Raw genomic sequence first — 19,317 nt, forward strand, 5'->3', positions numbered from 1 at the left:
CCGCAACTTTGAATCCGCGTCACCTCAGAACCCCATCTCCATCTTCAAAACCATCCTCATCATCTACATCTGCTCTGTTGTCATCAGCGTCTCATTCAGCAACTGCAACAACATCAACAAAGAGGAAAGAGACAGCAAAAACATTAACAACAACAACAACATCAACATTAACAACATCAACAACAACAGCAACAACAACAGCCACTAGACCATCTTTATCATCATCAACCGCGAAATATAATGATTTGAAAGTTGCAACAACAACATCAGCATTAACACCAGTAACAACGTTACAAACAACAACAACATCAACAACAACAACAAAACGTCGCAACGTAGTTTCCCAAACTACTACCGCTAAAACGTTAACCACAGCAGCAGCCACCACAACAGCTACCACAACAGCCACAGCAACAACATCGACAAAGAACACACCTCTATTCAGACAACTTCTCAACAATATAAGCAGCAGTGCTAATTGGAATGATAATAGCAGAAACTTTTTCAAGAAAAAGACCTCAAACTCATCATCACAACAATCGCAGGTAACCGCAACCACCACAACTACCGCAACTTCTGCTACTACTACGGCCACAACTGCAGTTACAACCACCACATCTACAAATCTAGTTACGTCAGCGATGACGTCATTAGCGGCCAAACTAGCGAATAAAGCAGACTCATATCCGGTTTCGAGTGGGCAAGTTATCCCAGACACACCTGATAAGGACGATTTACATGCTATTCCGGATATTGCTGATCCGGCTATTCTCTATCCGGATGATAGATCCCAAGGAAGTGTTAAGTCAACTTCAAGATTTCATGATATTCCAGGAATTGATAAGTTGAATGAGGTCTGTTTGTTGACTTGTTGGTTGATTGGTTGATTGGTTAGTTGGTTAGTTGGTTAGTTGATTGGTTGGTTGGTTGGTTGATTGGTTGATTGGTTAGTTGATTGATTGGTTGGCTGGCTGGTTTGTTGGTTGGTTGGTTGGTTTGCTATAAAACTGTTTGACCGGCTAGATAGTTGATTGATTGACCGAATAACTAGTTAATTTGTCAATTTCTCAATGAATGAAGAGAAAAACTTAAAAGAAACATGCAAAATAATTCCAAAATAATAATCCTTCCACTGTATCAACTCAACCCAACGAATAAAAACCACAAAAAGTACTTGAAAACGAAGAAGAGTGAGATAGTGGAGGGGAAAAGATCAAAGAGCAAAGTTTGGAGTAGTGTAGTGCATGTGGTTCTCGTAGAAATTAAAAACCTTCCGTACCGTCAGGACGGCACAATACCCGATGTATTCGTCAGATTCAAACTGGGAATTGAAAAGTTTAAGACCAAGGTAAAATTTGTCTATTCTCTACTGATTTTTTACCGTTTATAATCATAAAATTCACATGAATGTATACGAATTGACGTGAATGTGCCTAAAATTTACAAAGATTTGCCCAAAATTCACATAAATTTATACAAATTCGCAGAATTTCACACATAATTCACTTAAATTTATACGAATTTACACAAATTTACACAAAATTTACGACAAAATTTACCTAAATAAACATGACAGACGAAAAACAGAACGATAAACCCGCACTTTTGTGAAGAATTCGATCTTTATCTCTACGACGATTCCGACACTAACCTGGAGATCTCAGTCCGGAGCGCTGATAATCCCGCAAAAGATACTTCCCTGGCTGAGTGGGAGCAAATTTTTTCCGGATTTTATTTTATTTATTTTAATTATTTAATATTTAGCTAAAATACTCTATATTATTCTCTATTAAATCTCTTGATTATACTTTCAATGTAATATTATGCCCATGTACATGTAACGAAAAATATATCCAATAGGTATGTATGGTAATGTTACACTATGTGTAAAAATTGTCACAATTATTCTACCATAACTTTAACGTTAATAATAATTTTAATTTTAATTAATTAATAGTTTATATAATACATTTTAATTTTAAATTAAATAATTTTTTTTAAAAAATCACAAAAAAAAATCTACCAAGGCTAATTATCGACATCAACAAATACGAAGAAGACAGGACCCACAAATTAAAGTTGACCCTTGACCCAAAAGGTCAGATCTTTTTACTTCTGACCGTGTCGTACGTGGGTGACTTTTCAAGTGACGTCACCGATGTTGACCCTGGCACGGGCGTGGTTGTGCCGCGGGGTAGGGCTAAAAAAACTAAAAAAGAAGTCAAGAAATATTTTGTGAGTTCGATGCTGTTAACTCTGTTGATGTGGTTGTTATTATTGTTAGTAGTAGTAGTAGTTGTAGTAGTAGTAGTAGTAGTTGAAGTGGTGGTAGTAGTAGTAGTAGTAGTAGTAGTAGTAGTAGTAGTAGTAGTGGTAGTAGTAGTAGTAGTAGTAGTCGTATCAGTAGTAGAAGTAGTAGTAGTAGTAGTAGCAGTAGTAGAAGTAGTAGTAGTAGTAGTAGTAGTAGTAGTAGTAGTAGTAGTAGTAGTAGTTGAAGTGGTAGTAGTAGTAGTAGTAGTAGTAGCGGTGGTAGTAGTGGTAGTAGTGGTGGTAGTAGTAGTAGTAGTAGCAGTAGTAGAAGTAGTAGTAGTAGTAGTAGTAGTAGTGGTAGTAGTAGTAGTAGTAGTAGCAGTAGTAGAAGTAGTAGTAGTAGTAGTAGTAGTAGTAGTAGTAGTAGTAGTAGTAGTTGAAGTGGTAGTAGTAGTAGTAGTAGTAGTAGTGGTAGTAGTGGTAGTAGTAGTGGTAGTAGTAGTAGTAGTAGTAGCAGTAGTAGAAGTAGTAGTAGTAGTAGTAGTAGTGGTAGTAGTAGTAGTAGTAGCAGTAGTAGTAAAAGTAGTAGTAGTAGTAGTAGTAGAAGTAGTTGTAGTAGTGGTAGTGGTAGTAGTAGTAGTAGTAGTAGTAGTTGTAGTAGTAGTAGTAGTGCAGCTAACACTACTGTTGCTACTGCTACTGCTACTACTACTACTACTACCGACTACTGCTAATAATAATAATAACATAATAATTATCTATAGGCTGCTTGGAGAACTTTCAATGATTTCTGGAGAATCGGCTGGGTGGAAGTGAAAGGTTAAAAATAATTTTTGTTGTTGTTGTTCTTGTCATTGTTGTCATTATTATTATTTTTATTATTATTATCATTATTATTATTATCTATATGACTATAACTATGACTATAAATATTTTGTATATTTGTGATAATTGATTTTATATTTTGAGGTTTGATAATAATAAAAAGAGTTCCCATTATTATTTTTATTATCATTATTATTATTATTATTATTATAGTTATTATTATTATTATATTATTATTATTATTATTATTATTATTACTACTACTACTACTACTATTAATATTAGTATTGTCACGCCAACAGTAATCAAAGCATTGAATTTAACTTCGGCTGATTTGGGCGGGACGAGTGATCCGTACTGCATTGTGACCCTGGATAACAACAGGGCCCAAACAAATACAGTATACAAGAGCGTTAATCCAGAGTGGAATAGAACCTTTACTATGTTGGTGATTGTTGGCTCCAGTCAATCAATCGATCGATCAATCAATCAATCAATCAATCAATCCATCCATCCATCCATCCATCCATCAATCATCAATCCATCCATTCATCCATCCATCAATTAATCAATTTATCAATCAATCAATCAATCAATCAATCGATCGATCTATCGGCCAGTGTAATTTATATAATAGCTCATTTAGCATTATTGTAACTCAGAGACATTCAAGACATACACTCGGCTGTCGAGGTGACAGTAGTGGATGAGAATAGGAGTAAAAAGATTGATTTCCTTGGCAAAGTCGCTATTCCATTATTAAACGTAAATTATTAATAATAATTATTGCCCATAATTACTAATTATGACTATTAACCATAATTATTAATTATAATTATTAACTATAATATTATTATTATCTCTTTTACGATAGAGACGAGTTTAGTGGCGTAGGCACTTGGTCCTGTCTTTTTCAGCGAGCTTTTTCGAATGCAATAACATGCAATATGAGTAGTTTAATTATGGATGCTTGTGAATAATTATGAATATTTCTGGATAATTATGGATAATTATGGATAATTATGAATTTTAAAGATTAAAAAAGGCCAAAGAGTGGCCTATCAACTAAAAGACGCAAAATTAATTGGGAAAGTGAAAGGAACCATTGAGTTGGAGATGGATTATGTTTATAACCCTGTACGTGTGTGTGTGTGTGTGTGTTTGTGGTGGGGTGTTTTTTGTGTGTATGTGTGTGCGTGTTTATATGTGTGTGTGTGTGTTTGTATATATGTATGTATTGTATTTATACTTATTGAAAGATTGATTGACAGATTGGTTAGTTGATCAAATTGATATTTAAACTACTTATGAATGAATACCATGAATATTCATAATTATCGATAAATATTCATAATTATCGATAAATATTCATAAATTCATAATTATCGATAAATATTCATAACTATCGATAAATATTCATAACTATCGATAAATATTCATAATTATTAACAATGATTCATAATTATCCATAATTAAACTAAGATGTACTGCTTGACTGTGTTATACTTTGAATTATGGATGCTACCACCGATACTGATTTTCATCATCATGAAAAATTTATTTTTCTTCAACCTCTCCATTGGCTTTCGGGATAACAGAACTGATGTTATTATTATTATATTATTATTATCTATTATTATTATTTTTATTATTGCTATTATTGTTATTATTGTTATTATAATTATTATTATTATTGACAGAGCCTTCCCAGCCATTATGAAGATGACGATGACGATTTCGAAACCAGGGTTGATTAACGTTACTGTTCATTCGTTCATCCATTCGTTCATCTATTTGTTTATTCACTCATTCTTCTATCCATTTGTTCATTCATTCGTTCATTCATTCGTTCATTCATTCGTTCATTCATTCGTTCTCTTGTTCGTTCGTTCGTTGATGAAAATGATAGATATGACGGTTACTTTAAAAAATAATTTTCTTTTTCTGTATCTATCTCTCTCTCTTTCTCTCTCTATTCACTCCCTCTCTCTTTTTTTTCTCTTTCCTTCTTTATCTCTCTCTCTCTCTCTCTTTCTCTCTCTCTCTTTACAACATATACGTAGGAGCCAGTTGAAAATGAATAGAAGCCACGCACAGGGGAACTATTACCATTGTGATTAAGATGACGATGATGATGATGATAGTGATTTTGGTGGTGATGATGACGATGATGATTGTGATTACTATTATTATTTATTATTATTATTACTATAATTATTATTATTATTTTCAGTCCATAGAATCAGATGCTAGCGAGTTTGAAATTAAGTCAGAGGCGTTCGACCGAGTATGATCCGTAAAATATTTTTTGTTTGTTATTATTATTATTACAAAATAGAAAACAACAACAATGATAATAATAATAACAATAACAACAACAGAAATTATAATAATAATAATAATTATCATAACTGTAATTAATTTTTCAGTAGTTATTAACGTTTATACGATGAATGAATTTTAATATACTATAAATACAGAGACGCCAATAGTACCGACGATGATGACCGTTAAGATATTAATAACAATAATAATAATAATATATTATTATTATCATTATTATTATCACTCACTAATTAGATAGTAAGACATTTGGAAGCTCTGAGAAAAACGTCATCAGTCTTTGATGGCTCCGTTGAAAAAATTAAATTTAAGGATGTTATCGATAAAGTATGATTAAGTGATTAATGACGGATCTAAATTTGAAAAGAATTTAATACTTGATAGGTTGAATGATTTAATGATTGGTTGGTTGGTTGGTTGGTTGGTTGGTTAGTCGGTCGGTCGGTCAGTCGGTCGGTTGGTTGGTTGGTTGGTTGGTTGGTTGGTTGGTTGGTTGGTCGGTTGTATTGGTTAGTTGATTGATTGATACATCAATGAATGAATGATTGAATAAATGAATGAATGATTGAATAATTGAATACATTGATTGATTGATTGGTTGGTTAGTTTGAAAAAATTCCGATTAACTCTCTAAAAATGTTAAATATCCTAACATAATTCCTTTCATTGAAACGACGAAAATTTAGTTTATTTCCAAGTTTCTAACAAAAAGTGCTTGTATACATGCATGTATGTTTGTAGGTTCGTTTATTTGTATGTATGTATGTATGTATGTATGTATGTATGTATGTATGTATGTATGTATGTATGTATGTATGTATGTATGTATGTATGTATGTATGTATGTATGTATGTATGTATGTATGTATGTATGTATGTATGTATGTTTGTATGTATGTATGTATGTATGTACGTATGTATGTTTGTTTGTTTATTTGTTTTGTTTGTTTGTTTTTTTGTTTGTTTGTTTGTTTGTTTGTTTTCATTGTTTGTTGGTGTTATTTGTTTTCTCTAACGCGAGCAAGTTTTTTACTTGCAAAAATCTAAAAACTTACACACGTTAATATTCAAAGTTCTCTGTTATCTAACCAATTTACAAGCCGGTCATACACACACAACACACACACACACGCATACACACACATACACACACGCGCGCACACACACATACACACACACAAACACACACACACTTAGGAAGAAAGAAAATCTTTACTGGAAAAATTCCAAGCATTACAGGAAGTCTGCCTGATGGTGCAAGAAATTTTGGACGTCGTAGCATCTCTTTTCGAAAGAATTCGCAAGTAAATAATTTAATTCATTATAATTGAATTATTTATAATTGAATTATTTATAATTTAATTATAATTTAACTAATAATATTTCGGATAATCATAATTTATTATTATTATCATAATTATTTATTATTATCTGATCTAACTGGGCTAAACGAGTTCGATCGGGTTGTCGGTACCTATTCGATATACCCGAACTAAATCGAATTTAATCGAAACCAACGAACACCAATCGATTTGTAGGGTTCTTATTTATTTGAGATTTTATCTTTTTCAAGGTCCTTTTTCATTTTTGTTTTTTTTATGCGTTACATGAAATAAACTTGTTTAAAAAAAAATTTAACCATAACTACTCGACAGTTTATTTCTGTGGAAGTCGCCGTGGCTAACTTCGCTGGCTCTCCTCACTCTAACGATAGTCTTCTTTGTATTGCACAACGTACCGTTGAGATATATCTTGTTGGCTTGGGGTATAAGAAAGTTCTCAAGACGACTCTTTGATCCTAGCTACGTTGATGTCAATGAGATATATGAGTTTATAAACAGGCTACCTTCGGATAATGACCTAGTTAGTGTGTGTGTGTGTGTGTGTCTGTGTATGTCTCTCTCTCTCTTTCTTTCTCTCTCTTTCTTTCTCTCTCTCTCTTTCTTCCTCTCTTTCTCTGTCTCTCTGTACGTGTGTGTGTGTGTGTGTGGGTGTCTCTCTCTCTCTCTCTCTTTCTCTCTCTCTCTCTCTCTGTGTATGTGTGTGTATGCGTGCGCGTGTGTGCGTGTGTGTGTAGCAGAGCTCTCTATGTGTAGTAGTGTAGTATATGATAGCAGTAACACTTTCTAATTACAATAATAATCATACTCTCCGTGTAGATATTTTACAAAGAACTGCCAGTTGAATACCCTCTCAAAAAGTCGGACAGCAGATACAAATAATAATTAATAATAAATAATAATGATAATAATGATAATAATAATAATAATAATAATAATAGTGGTGGCGATGATGATGAGATTAAAGTTCCCATATTAATATCTTTTTGATGTATTTTGAAGAGTTGGACTATCAAACTGTCAACTGAGACTTGTTTAAAAATATTTCATATTTCGTTCGCACACTTTTTAAAATATTATATATCTGGCCTTGGTACACACACACACACCACACACACCACACACACACACGCACACACACACACACACACACACAGTACATACATACACAAGTACATACACATATACTCACACACACACGCTCATAGAGTATTATATTATAATAATTTTCTATATATAGTTAAGTGCCTTATAGTTATTATTGCTATTAACTTATTTTTAAACTTTTCGTCTTCTAAATTTAGAATGAGCTTAACTGCTATAATTAAACTTTAGATAAGCTTTTGAGATAATAATAATAAAGTCATTTGGCGATAAACTAATCAGTATAAAGTGTTTGTCCTTTGATAAATTACAATACAATATACAATACAATTCAATACAAAACTGTACAACCCAATACAATACAAAACTGTACACCCCAATACAATACAATACAAAACTGTACAACCCAATACAATATAATACAAAACTGTACAACCCAATACAATACAAAACTGTACAACCCAATACAATACGATACGTCGTGGTGTTTCGTGATAGCATCTTGGTATAAGTTTGTATCTAGAGTTAAATATGTAAATTTAAAATTTGTTTTCTCCTACTAAAACAATTAATCTTTATTGCTAATATCACCACACAATTGATAATTTACTTATATATAGCTTTCGTAAATCACAAATAATTATTAAACAATTAAACAAAAGTAATTAAAAATTAATAACTAACCCAGGTTTGCTAGAAGAAGGGGAAAATATATAAAGAGTGAATGAAAGCTAGGTAGAAAAAGGGAAAGATACAGAAGAGAAAGAGAGAGAGAGAGAGTTATCTAACACAGGTAAAATAACCAAGGCATCTTATAGTTAAGTAGCGCTAAAACATTTTGTTATTCTCATTATCACAACTTAAGTCCACTTTTAAATCACATATGATTTTCAAATTCGATCAAAGTCATTGTATAAGCAGACGTTTAGTATAAATATGAAAAGTTTAATAATTTTGAATCGTTTTTAACATCTACTACTATAGTAATGGCGAAAAACAATATGCCAGTTGTTTCATTTTTATTTACACTAATCGTGGTAGTTTTCCTGTTTTCACATTCCGTGCATTGCAATAGGAACAGAAATTATGCTGCGTCGTCATTTTTATCATCGTACGATGCGCAAGAGGTCGGATTAAGCAAAGGTTCTCCATGGCCCCTTCCGAGAATATTCCAGCCGTCATCTGAAATTTATTTTTTAGATAAATTGAAATTTGAATTTGTCCCCAGGAGCTATAAATGTGATCTCATGATAGATGCATTCAACAGATACTACAAACTCATATTTGATTTGAATGATGTATCTTCTGCTAACAGTCCTAATTCTCGTTTGATTTTTAAAAGTCACAAAATCAGGAATGAGCAGATGTCTTCATACAATAATATATTAAATGTCATTTTGATGAACCCATGTGAAAATGCCATTACTCTGAAGTCAGATGAGTCATGTATGTATGATGGATTTTAAGATTTTCATGGCATTTTGCAATTTTTGATTAATTTATTTATATTTTTTTTTTATACAATTAAAATGATTATGATCACAAATAATAATCCTCATAACTTTGAACATAGATGTGCTAAATGTCGATACCAAAAATTCCTACCTAGAAGCTAAAAGCATTTGGGGAATATTGAGAGGTCTTGAGACATTTAGTCAATTAGTGTATGTTCAAAACAGTCAGGTGAACCATTATTCTTTGAAATGATAACATTTTTTAATAATGACACTAACAATAATAATAATATTATTATTATTATTTAACAATAAAAATAATATTATTATTTTTTTCCCAAAGTTTGCTGTAAACAGAACATACATCAAAGATCAACCTAGGTTTTCATGGCGTGGTGTTCTGCTAGATTCGTCCAGGCATTTCTTACCAGTCCAAACCATCCTGAAATTTCTTGTTTGGAATTATTATTATTTGACATTATTATTTTTATTATTATCATTATTTATTATTATTATTTATTTATCATCGAGGATGCCATGGCTTACAATAAGATGAACGTGTTCCATTGGCACATAGTCGATGACCAGTCATTTCCATTCCAGAGTGTGTTCCCTAGACTTAGTCAGATGGTTATTATTATTATTGTTGTTGTTTTAATCATTACTAAAAGTATTTTTATAAATTATTTTTACTAATTTTTACTTATTGTTAGCAATTGAACTTTATACCTGCTTATTCTCATATACAAAATTACTTTCTCTTAAACTTTTTCTCTTTCTCTCTCTCTCTCTCACACACACACACACACATATATTATTATACCTCACATTTTTTTCTTTTGGAATGACTCAACTTTAAAAAGAATCTCTAATTCAATTTTTTATTTGTTAAATATTTTTTACTCACCCATCACTATTTTTCCTCAGGGTGCCTACAGACCGTACACTCATGTTTACTCTCGACAGGACGTTGCTCAAATTCTCGAGTATGCCAGAGTTAGGGGAGTTAGGGTAGTCCCTGAGTTTGATACCCCAGGTTGGTTGACTGATTTGGAGAGGAGGTCCAGATAGAAAGTTTTTTTTTCTATTTGTTTAGTTATAGTATTTTTTTCATGTCAACTGTTTTCGTCAATTTGTTGAGTTTTTACTTTTTAATATTTCATAATCCAAACCCTGGATTATTACTACTCAAGGTCAGCCTACCTATTTAAAACATTTAAACTTTCAAGGTCACACGCAGTCTTGGGTAAGGGTCAGATGTACTTGCTGACGCAATGTTTCTCAGGGAACCAACCAAATGGCAACTTCGGGCCTATTGACCCATCGAGGAATGAAAATTTCAACTTTTTACAAGAATTTTTTAAAGACGTTGCTTCGGCATTCCCTGACAGTTACATGCACTTGGGTGGAGATGAAGTTGATTTTAAATGCTGGTTAGTGGGCTGGTCGCTTCATTACTTGATTGGCTGGCTGGTTGATTTGTTGGTTAGTTGGTTAGTTGGTTGGTTGGCTGCTACTACTACTACTACTACTACTACTACTACTACTACTACTACTACTACTACTACTACTACTACTACTATTAATTATAATAATAATAATTATTATTATTCAGGGCAAGCAACCCCGGTATTTTCAAGTTCAGAAATGATATAACCTTTGGAGAGATTTCACCAAAACTGGAGAATTATTCCATTCAAAGGTCCTCATTCATTCATTCATTAATTCATTCATTCATTCATCATTTCTTCCATTATTTATTTAATCCATTCATTCACTCTCCAATTCATTCATTCATTCATTAATTCTTTCATTCATTATTCATTCATTCACTCATCCAATTCACTCATCCATTCACTCATTCATTATTATTAAATTATTTTATTATAGTTTGATGAACGTGACCAGTCATCTGAAGAGGGGATATGTTGTCTGGCAAGAAGTTTTCCAGCATGGCGTTCAGGCATATTTTACAATTTTAAAAAACTGATTCCTTTTTGTTGTTGTTGTTGTTGTTCTTGATTTTGCTGTTGAAGATGTTGGTTGATGTTGTTGTTTAGTTGTTGCTGTTGAAGAGTGTTGCGTTTGCTCATAAGGTCGTTTTCCAAATTTAAAATTTAGGTTACTAAAGATACTATAATCCAAGTCTGGATGGGAGGAAACGAGAAAGAAGTGATGGCCAATGTGACGAAGGCCGGCCTACAAGCCTTAATTTCGTCGCCCTGGTACCTCGACTACGTCTCGTACGGAACCATCTGGAAGAATTATTATAATTACGAACCCCTTAATTTTACTGGTTGGTTGGCTGGTTGGTTGGTCGGTTGGCTGGTTGGTTGGCTGGTTGGTTGGTTGGTTGGCTGGCTGGTTGGTTTGCTGGCTGGTTGGCTGATTGATTTGGATTCGTTGGTTGGTAATTTTGGTTAATTATCATTATTATTTTACTTTTTATTATTCTTGTTGTTAGGCAACGCCCAGCAGAAGTCTTTGGTACTTGGAGGCGAGGCTTGCTTGTGGGGTGAATACGTCGACTCCACCAATGTACACTCGAGATTGTGGTCAGTCAGTTTAGTTTGTCTGCTTTTTGATTGGTCCAAATTGTCATGTGTTAGTTTTCTTTTCGTAGCAGCCTTGAAATTTCTTTGTCAATAGTAGGGGTGTGATTTCAATTCCGTCTAACTCGATTAACCAACCAATCATATTCCAGTGAACTCTATTTTCAGCCAATCATATTCTAGCAAACTCGAATGTCAGCCAATCATATTCCAATAAAACTATTTGTAACCAATCAATTTGCAGGCCCAGTGCAAGTGCAGTGGCGGAGAGGTTATGGAGTGACGAATCAGTGAGAGACATTGCTGATGCTGACAGGAGATTAAGAGAACACAGATGTCGCATGCTTAGGTCTGTGTACACAATCTCTGCACTCACACACACACACACACACACACACACACACACACACACACACACACACACACACACACACACACACACGTACACACATACATACATACATACATACATACATACACGTACATACATACACACATACTCATACATACATACATACACACACACGCATACATACACTCATACATACATACATGCATACATACATACAATCTCTACTGTACACTTACACATACGTACATACTTGTGATTTTTATACTGAAACATATATACACATTCGTACGTACATACGTGCGATTAGTATATACTATTATATAGGTACACACACATACATACACCTACACACACACACACTCATATACAGAAGAGGAATCATGGCTGAACCCGGGACAGGTCCAGGATTTTGTGAAGAAGAAATGGTTCTCTAATGACAATAATAATAAATGAATAATAATATTCAATGTTTAAATATCTTTGGCGAATATTTTTTAATTGTACCAATTTTATATTGATATTTTTTACACTGTCATTTCATTTTCGAATTATTATTCTCTTACCGGTGTTGTTGATACTTCATAAGCAATCTCTTCCGATTTGAAATTGTGAATTCGAAAGATGTTACCGTTGTCTAACTCTTTCCTAACATTTGAGTCCAAAAACAATCGGGCCATTATACTCGCTGGATTAGATAAGTTTTTACGCGAATTATGACGTATGTATGACGTCACGGTTGGATCTAATTCTGGTAAAGTTTATAAGATGTAGAGAAAAACAATAGAGCAGTAACCATGGAGTAACGAGAATTCAGATACTAATCCAGTTTTTAATAATGTAATATCAATCAACCTTCGTTTAGCATCCAGAGACTCAGTTCCCCGAGGTAGGACGTTGTTTTTTTCTAATTAATGCTATTATAATTATATTATTGTGGTTTTTAATAATGTAAGGTTAATTTTTAAGAACGTGATGTTGTTTTGGACCGGATTTGATTGCGAGATCGAACGACGGAGTCAGTAACTGGTTTGTTTGTTTTTAAAGGACTATAATGACACGCTATTTCTGCTACTACATCAACAGCAGCAGCAGCAACAACCACCACAACGACAACATTCATATGTGAATTCACAAGTGAGTGAATGAATGGATGATAATACAAACATTATTAGTGATGTTGAAAGTTACGTGTGTAACTGAATATTTATTAACTGAAACTAAACAATAAGAAAATTAATACAAAATCTAACAACCCGATATATAAATATTTATACAGATTCATAGAGCTACAAACATATCTGTAGAATCTGAATAGATTGTATAGGAATGATAAGACGACGTGTATGTGTGTACATAACTGTGAGTGAACGTGTGTGTGTATGTACGTACGTGTGTGTTGTGTGCGTGTGTGTGAGTGAGATAACGATCATTATAAGTATATTATAAACAGATTTAAATCATTCAAAATCGTAGATGACTGATTTAGAAGCAAAGGTTTTTAGACAAGTGCAATCGTGAAGAATGTTTATTAGATTAAGAAGCGAGTGACAAACAGCTCTGCAAGGATTTAAACCATCATGATATATTTGTCTGTTTAACTAATATGAATAAATAAATAAGTATAAAAATATGTGTGTGTGTACGCGCGTGCGTGTGTGTGTGTGTATGTACGCGCGTGCGTGCGTGTGTGTGTATGTACGTGCGTATGTGAGTGTGTGTGTGTGCGTGTGTGTGTCAACCCATTGACAGCAATATCACCAAGATGAATGGAAAACAACAATAACAATAGTAATAACAAAAATAATAATAAAGACAAAAGTATTGTAGTGATATCATAGGCGCTCATATCACAATATATCTCAACGGTGATAGTGATAGTAAGAAGAAATTAGGCAATCAGTCATTCATTCGTTCTTTCATTCATTCGTTCGTTCGTTCATTCGTTCGTTCATTCATTCGTTCATTCATTTATTCGTTTATTTACTCATTCAATCGTTCATTAGGCCTGAGGATTAAAGTTCATGAGTTTCAAATCCGACTCTACCATTTCTTTGACGAGCATCTGAATGAATGATTGAATGAATGAATGAATGAATGAATGAATGAATGAATGAATGAATGAATGAATGAATGAATGAATGAATGAATGAATGGATTAATTAATGAATGGATAGATGGATGGAAAAAAGAACGAACGAATGAATTAACAAATCAGTGAATCAATAGACAAATGAATAGAAGATAAATAAACAAATAAATGGACGAATGAATGAGTGGATAGATAGATGGATGAATAAACAAACGAATGAATGGTTGTCTGGATGCATGAATGAATGAATGAACGAATGGACAGACGAGAGGATGAATGCGGAGATGAATGAATGAACATAACAGGAAACTGAACTAACGTCAAAGTTATATCTCGGTTTCCATCCTAACTGAGTTTTAGCTTTAGTACAATCTCCTAACAATGTTTCCTAACAAATAATAATTGAAATTTTCAGTTTTTTCAATTCAATAATAATAATAATAATATTTATAATAATTATTACCATAATAATTATGAAAATGAATAATTACTACTCACAACTTCGGTCGGCCTATAATATTTGGGGTTAATTTTAACCCTCACAACCCCAGTTCTCTTATCCTTGCCCACTTCATTTATTCCTGAACCCTCCCAACTGCAATGATGATGATGATTGTGACGAAGATGATGATGATGATTGTGACGATGATGATGATGATGATTGTGACGATGATGATGATGATGATTGTGACGATGATGATGATGATGATGATTGTGACGATGATGATGATGATGATTGTGACGATGATGATGATGATGATTGTGACGATGATGATGATGATTGTGACGACGATGATGATGATGATTGTGACGATGATGATGATGATTGTGACGATGATGATGATGATTGTGACGATGATGATGATGATGATTTCGATGACGCGAAAATGTCAATGGTCATGGAAACAAGCAAACAAACAAACATGCAAGCACACATATGCACACATACACACGCACGCACACATACACGCATACACACAGCGACTAACACAATATCGACGCCGACTTCCTTGAAGGCGGCTACCACAAACTTCCTGACTTTGTGCGTCTCACCTGTCGAGATTACGAAATCGTCCGGCTCTTTCGTCTGCAACATCATCCACATTGCCTGGTTCAATGATTGGTTGGTGGCTTGATTGATTGATTGATTGGTTGGTGGCTTGATTGATTGGTTGGTGGCTTGATTGATTGATTGATTAGCTGGTGGCTTGATTGATTGGTTGGTGGCTTGATTGGTTGGTGGGTTGATTGGTGAGACGACTGATTAATATGTAGAGAAGTAGATTAGATGATTAAGAAGTTGAATGACTAGCTAGCTGGTTGATTCAATGATTTTATAAAATACCAAATGATGGTTCGATCGGGCAGCTGAGTGAATGAATGACTAACACACACACGTACACACACACACACACACACACGTACACACACACACGTACACACACACACACACTTCGACGTAATCCTTAGCATGTCCCCAATCTCTTTCGGCATCGATGTTACCAAGTTCGAGAATTTCTTGCTGGCCTAAATGGATCTTCGCGACAGCTCTCGTAATTTTTCTCGTCACAAATGTCTCGCCTTGTATGTGTGTGTGTGTGTACGTGTGTGTGTGTGTGTGTGTATACGTGTGTGTGTATGTGTGTGAATACGTGTGTAAGTGTGTATGTGTGTACGTGTGTGTATACGTGTGAATACGTATGTGTGAATACGTGTGTGTGTGTGTGTGTGTGTGTGTGTGTGTGTGTGTGTGTGTGTACGTAAGTTTTGAAAGAAATTAATAATTAATATAACGACAAAACCAATGCAAGCACATTTTTGTCAATATTTCAACATTATCGTATTACCATGATCCCTGTTAGCAACATTACTTAGAAATAAATATAATTTAAAAAATGAAAGAATGAATGAATGAGTGAATGAATGGATGAATGAATGAATGAATGAGTGAATGAATGGATGAATGAATGAATGAACAGTTTGAAAGATTTAAATCCATGCAAGCAGTCTCAAAACTGAAATCAATAAAAACTTCAAATCACTACATACAATCCATGCAAAAATTATGTATAAATTATCATAAATTATGCGCGTAAACTGCGCATATATAATCATAATCAATCGTAATTATAATATTATAATTAATCGTAATTATAATATCATAATTAAACCTCTCCTCGGACTTTCGTGATTAAATAGAATGCCATTGCATGCAAACATATTATAGGCCTCTCTATAATTCTTTATTATCCAATAAGAATACAATTTAGCTACACCTACGGCATGCATAAATTATGATAATTAAAGTATGAAATAATAACAATAATTAAAATATAAAATAATAATTAAGATATTGATGATGATCTGGATGATGATGATTAATACGATGATGATGATGATTAATACGATGATGATGATGAATAATACGATGATGATGATGATGATTAATACGATGATGAGTATGTATGCGAGTGATGACGTCACACATCAATCAGAGTGGCGATAACCAAAAACACAAAAGAAAAATACAAACTTAGAACAAAAACATGCACGTTAAAAAAGTTATATTATGATCGACTCATTACACGCACACAGATATATCTAGAGAGAGAGAGGAGGTGAGAGACAAAGAAAGAAAGAGAGAGTGAGAGATTAAGCGCATATAATTTGTGTGCTTGTGTGTGTGTGTAAGCGTGTGTGTGTGTGTTTGTGCGTGTGATGTCTATAAGAAAAAAACAAATGATAAACCTGGCAATCTCATTCCCTTAAAATCAAATAGACAAAAGCATGCAAACATTTACAAATCAATTAGGTAATCAATAAGGACACGAACACACGCACACACACACGCACACACACACGCACGCACACAAACACGTACGCATACACGCTCACACACACGCACACACACACGCAGGCACACCTCTTCTTGGACTTTCGTGATTAAACAAAATGCCATTACAGGCAAATATGCTATAGGCCTCTCTATAATTTTTAACCATCCAGAAAGCATAGAGCTTAGCCACACCTGGAAGAAGTATTTCATTCATATTCGTTCTTCCATTATTTCATTGTTTTAATTTATTTATTTATCTCCAGTTTTACTCATTATTCTCTTAAGTATTTCATTTTTATTTGTGGCAAATGTACCATTAACTGAACAAAAAAACCGCAATTCTAAATATTAAAATAATAAAATCCATGTTCTTTGCGGAAAAAAAGAGAGAATGAGAGAGAGAGAGAAAGAGAAAAAGAACAATGACCCCAAAAGACAGCAAATAAATAATTTGCTAAATAATAATAAATTGAAGACAACCGTATGGTGATCTAGGATAAAATGGCGTCGTCTCTTTCTGCGGAATTTCCTGAACCTTTCCGAACATTTCACTGGTCGAGGCCTGGTAGAAACGAACGCTATTGGTCAGGCCACACGTTCGAATGGCGTCCAATAGCCTTAGAGTACCAAGAGCGTCAACGTTTGCTGTATATTCACTCAATTCGAATGAAACCTTTGTGTTTGTGTTTGTTTGTGTGCGTGTTTTGCCTGTGTGTGTGTCTGTGTGAGAGCGTTTGTGTGTTTATTTATCCTTATATTTATCCATATGTTTGTTCATTCATTTATTAATTCATTCATTCATCCATTCGTTTGTTCATTTTTTCTTTCAGTCAATCCAACGCAGATCTTAACATGACTCTTTGCTACTACTGCTAAACCAAACATCCATCTGTCCATTCATTCATCCATCCATCTATTCATTCATTCATTCCTTTACACAAACCTTAACATGGCTCTGAGCCGCCAGATTGTATATTTCAGTTGGCTTGACTTCGGCAATGATCTTAACTAGGCATGAACTGTCAGTCATATCTCCATAGTGCAACTTGAATTTTGCTGTTTTGGGCATGAATGAATAAATGAATGAATGAATGAATGAATGTATGCATGAATGAATGACCGAATTAATTCATTCAATGATTCATTCATTCAATACCTCCTTCTGAATGAGACATCGGGTGCTCGTAAAGATGTTCAATACGATGTGTGTTGAATGTACTGGCCCGCCTAATTATACCATGCACCTTAATTAAAATTATAGTCATAATTATCCTTATATTTATAACAATAAGCATAATTACTATTAATATTATGAATTAAAAAAGAATAAATGGATGGAAAGATGCATAACTGAGAGATGAATGAATAAATTACTAAAAATGATACTTTTTATTATCAGTATTGCTATAAAGTTTATAATAATATTAATAAATTATGATTTTATTAAATTATAATTATTATTATGAATTCATAATTTAAATCTATCTGACTTGGTAGCCCTTCTGTAGTAGAAACTCAGCTAAATAAGATCCATCCTATCCAATTTAAAAGTGTATGTCGTATGACATTGATTCATTAATTAATCACTATTTATTAATTAATTAATATAATGTTAATTATTAATAACAAATTAATTAATTAAACTAGTTAAAACTAAATTACTAAACAAATTTAATTATTTAAAAATAAAAAAGTAGGTAGCTAACTATAATTTAACCCCCATCACGTCTTATTGAAATAAAAATTATAATCTTAGGACATGTATGATGATAAATGTATGATCGTCCCCAACAAAAAAAAACTAATTCCAATTTCTTACCTGGCCAGTGATTCCCGTAATTAGTGCAATTTTGCCACGGTCGCCAGAGCTTTTGATTTCGGCAGAAGAGGAACATATGCCGCTTTCATTATTAGCAGACGCCATTTTCTAGTAAAAATTTTTTATTTTAATAAATAAAGATATAAATAACTAGATAATAAAAAAAACTTTTTATTAACTATTTTACAAAATTTAAATGCCACGTGTATGTAAACAAAAACAGTGTTGCCCTGGTGCAAAATTTGAAAATACTAAAAGTGAACTTGGCTAGAAGTAAAATTCGGACTCCCACATAAATGACATACTCACACATACAAACACACACACACGCGTACATATATAAACACACACAT

General features: G+C 33.3%; 3 protein-coding genes across 3 annotated transcripts; 2 read left to right on the forward strand and 1 right to left on the reverse strand.

Moving 5' to 3' along the window:
* Window positions 1–3,400: 3,400 nt before the first annotated feature.
* On the forward strand, window positions 3,401–7,284 carry HELRODRAFT_132940 (hypothetical protein; the record flags this gene model as incomplete). Its single annotated transcript, XM_009023628.1, has 6 exons — window positions 3,401–3,519; window positions 3,738–3,840; window positions 4,111–4,241; window positions 5,173–5,362; window positions 6,616–6,722; window positions 7,074–7,284. Coding segments are annotated over 6 exons (861 nt in total), but the record flags the coding sequence as incomplete, so codon positions are not given.
* Window positions 7,285–8,732: 1,448 nt separating this feature from the next.
* Window positions 8,733–12,850, forward strand: HELRODRAFT_192733 (hypothetical protein). Its single transcript, XM_009023629.1, has 9 exons — window positions 8,733–9,308; window positions 9,436–9,545; window positions 9,660–9,770; window positions 9,848–9,946; window positions 10,244–10,352; window positions 10,557–10,706; window positions 11,781–11,871; window positions 12,113–12,217; window positions 12,591–12,850. The coding sequence occupies exons 1-9, from the start codon at window positions 8,849–8,851 to the stop codon at window positions 12,652–12,654; spliced, it is 1,299 nt and encodes a 432-aa protein (XP_009021877.1). The 5' UTR covers window positions 8,733–8,848; the 3' UTR covers window positions 12,655–12,850.
* Window positions 12,851–13,392: 542 nt separating this feature from the next.
* Window positions 13,393–19,162, reverse strand: HELRODRAFT_101345 (hypothetical protein). The gene is made up of 12 exons (XM_009023630.1): window positions 18,965–19,162; window positions 18,636–18,680; window positions 18,302–18,389; window positions 18,089–18,201; window positions 17,626–17,818; window positions 16,481–16,585; window positions 15,763–15,890; window positions 15,299–15,417; window positions 14,808–14,904; window positions 14,629–14,697; window positions 13,916–14,282; window positions 13,393–13,877 (listed from the first exon to the last, which is right to left on the reverse strand). Exons 1-11 carry the CDS (start codon window positions 19,067–19,069, stop codon window positions 14,220–14,222), a joined length of 1,125 nt encoding a protein of 374 aa, XP_009021878.1. The 5' UTR covers window positions 19,070–19,162; the 3' UTR covers window positions 13,393–13,877; window positions 13,916–14,219.
* Between the last annotated feature and the right edge of the window lie 155 nt (window positions 19,163–19,317).

The sequence above is a fragment of the Helobdella robusta genome, assembly GCF_000326865.2.
Source record: "Helobdella robusta unplaced genomic scaffold HELROscaffold_37, whole genome shotgun sequence".
Taxonomy (NCBI): domain Eukaryota; kingdom Metazoa; phylum Annelida; class Clitellata; order Rhynchobdellida; family Glossiphoniidae; genus Helobdella; species Helobdella robusta.

Excerpts from the sequence above, each read along its gene's own strand:
- HELRODRAFT_192733 (XM_009023629.1), top strand. The coding sequence starts at position 8,849 with ATGGCGAAAAACAATATGCCAGTTGTTTCATTTTTATTTACACTAATC. Across the intron at positions 9,309-9,435 it reads TCTGAAGTCAGATGAGTCAT|ATGTGCTAAATGTCGATACC; the intron begins GTATGTATGATG and ends CTTTGAACATAG. Across the intron at positions 10,707-11,780 it reads TGCTTCGGCATTCCCTGACA|GCAACGCCCAGCAGAAGTCT; the intron begins GTTACATGCACT and ends TCTTGTTGTTAG.
- HELRODRAFT_101345 (XM_009023630.1), bottom strand. The coding sequence starts at position 19,069 with ATGGCGTCTGCTAATAATGAAAGCGGCATATGTTCCTCTTCTGCCGAA. Across the intron at positions 18,390-18,635 it reads TACTACAGAAGGGCTACCAA|GTGCATGGTATAATTAGGCG; the intron begins GTCAGATAGATT and ends ATTTTAATTAAG. Across the intron at positions 15,418-15,762 it reads ATGCTAAGGATTACGTCGAA|GCAATGTGGATGATGTTGCA; the intron begins GTGTGTGTGTGT and ends TCATTGAACCAG.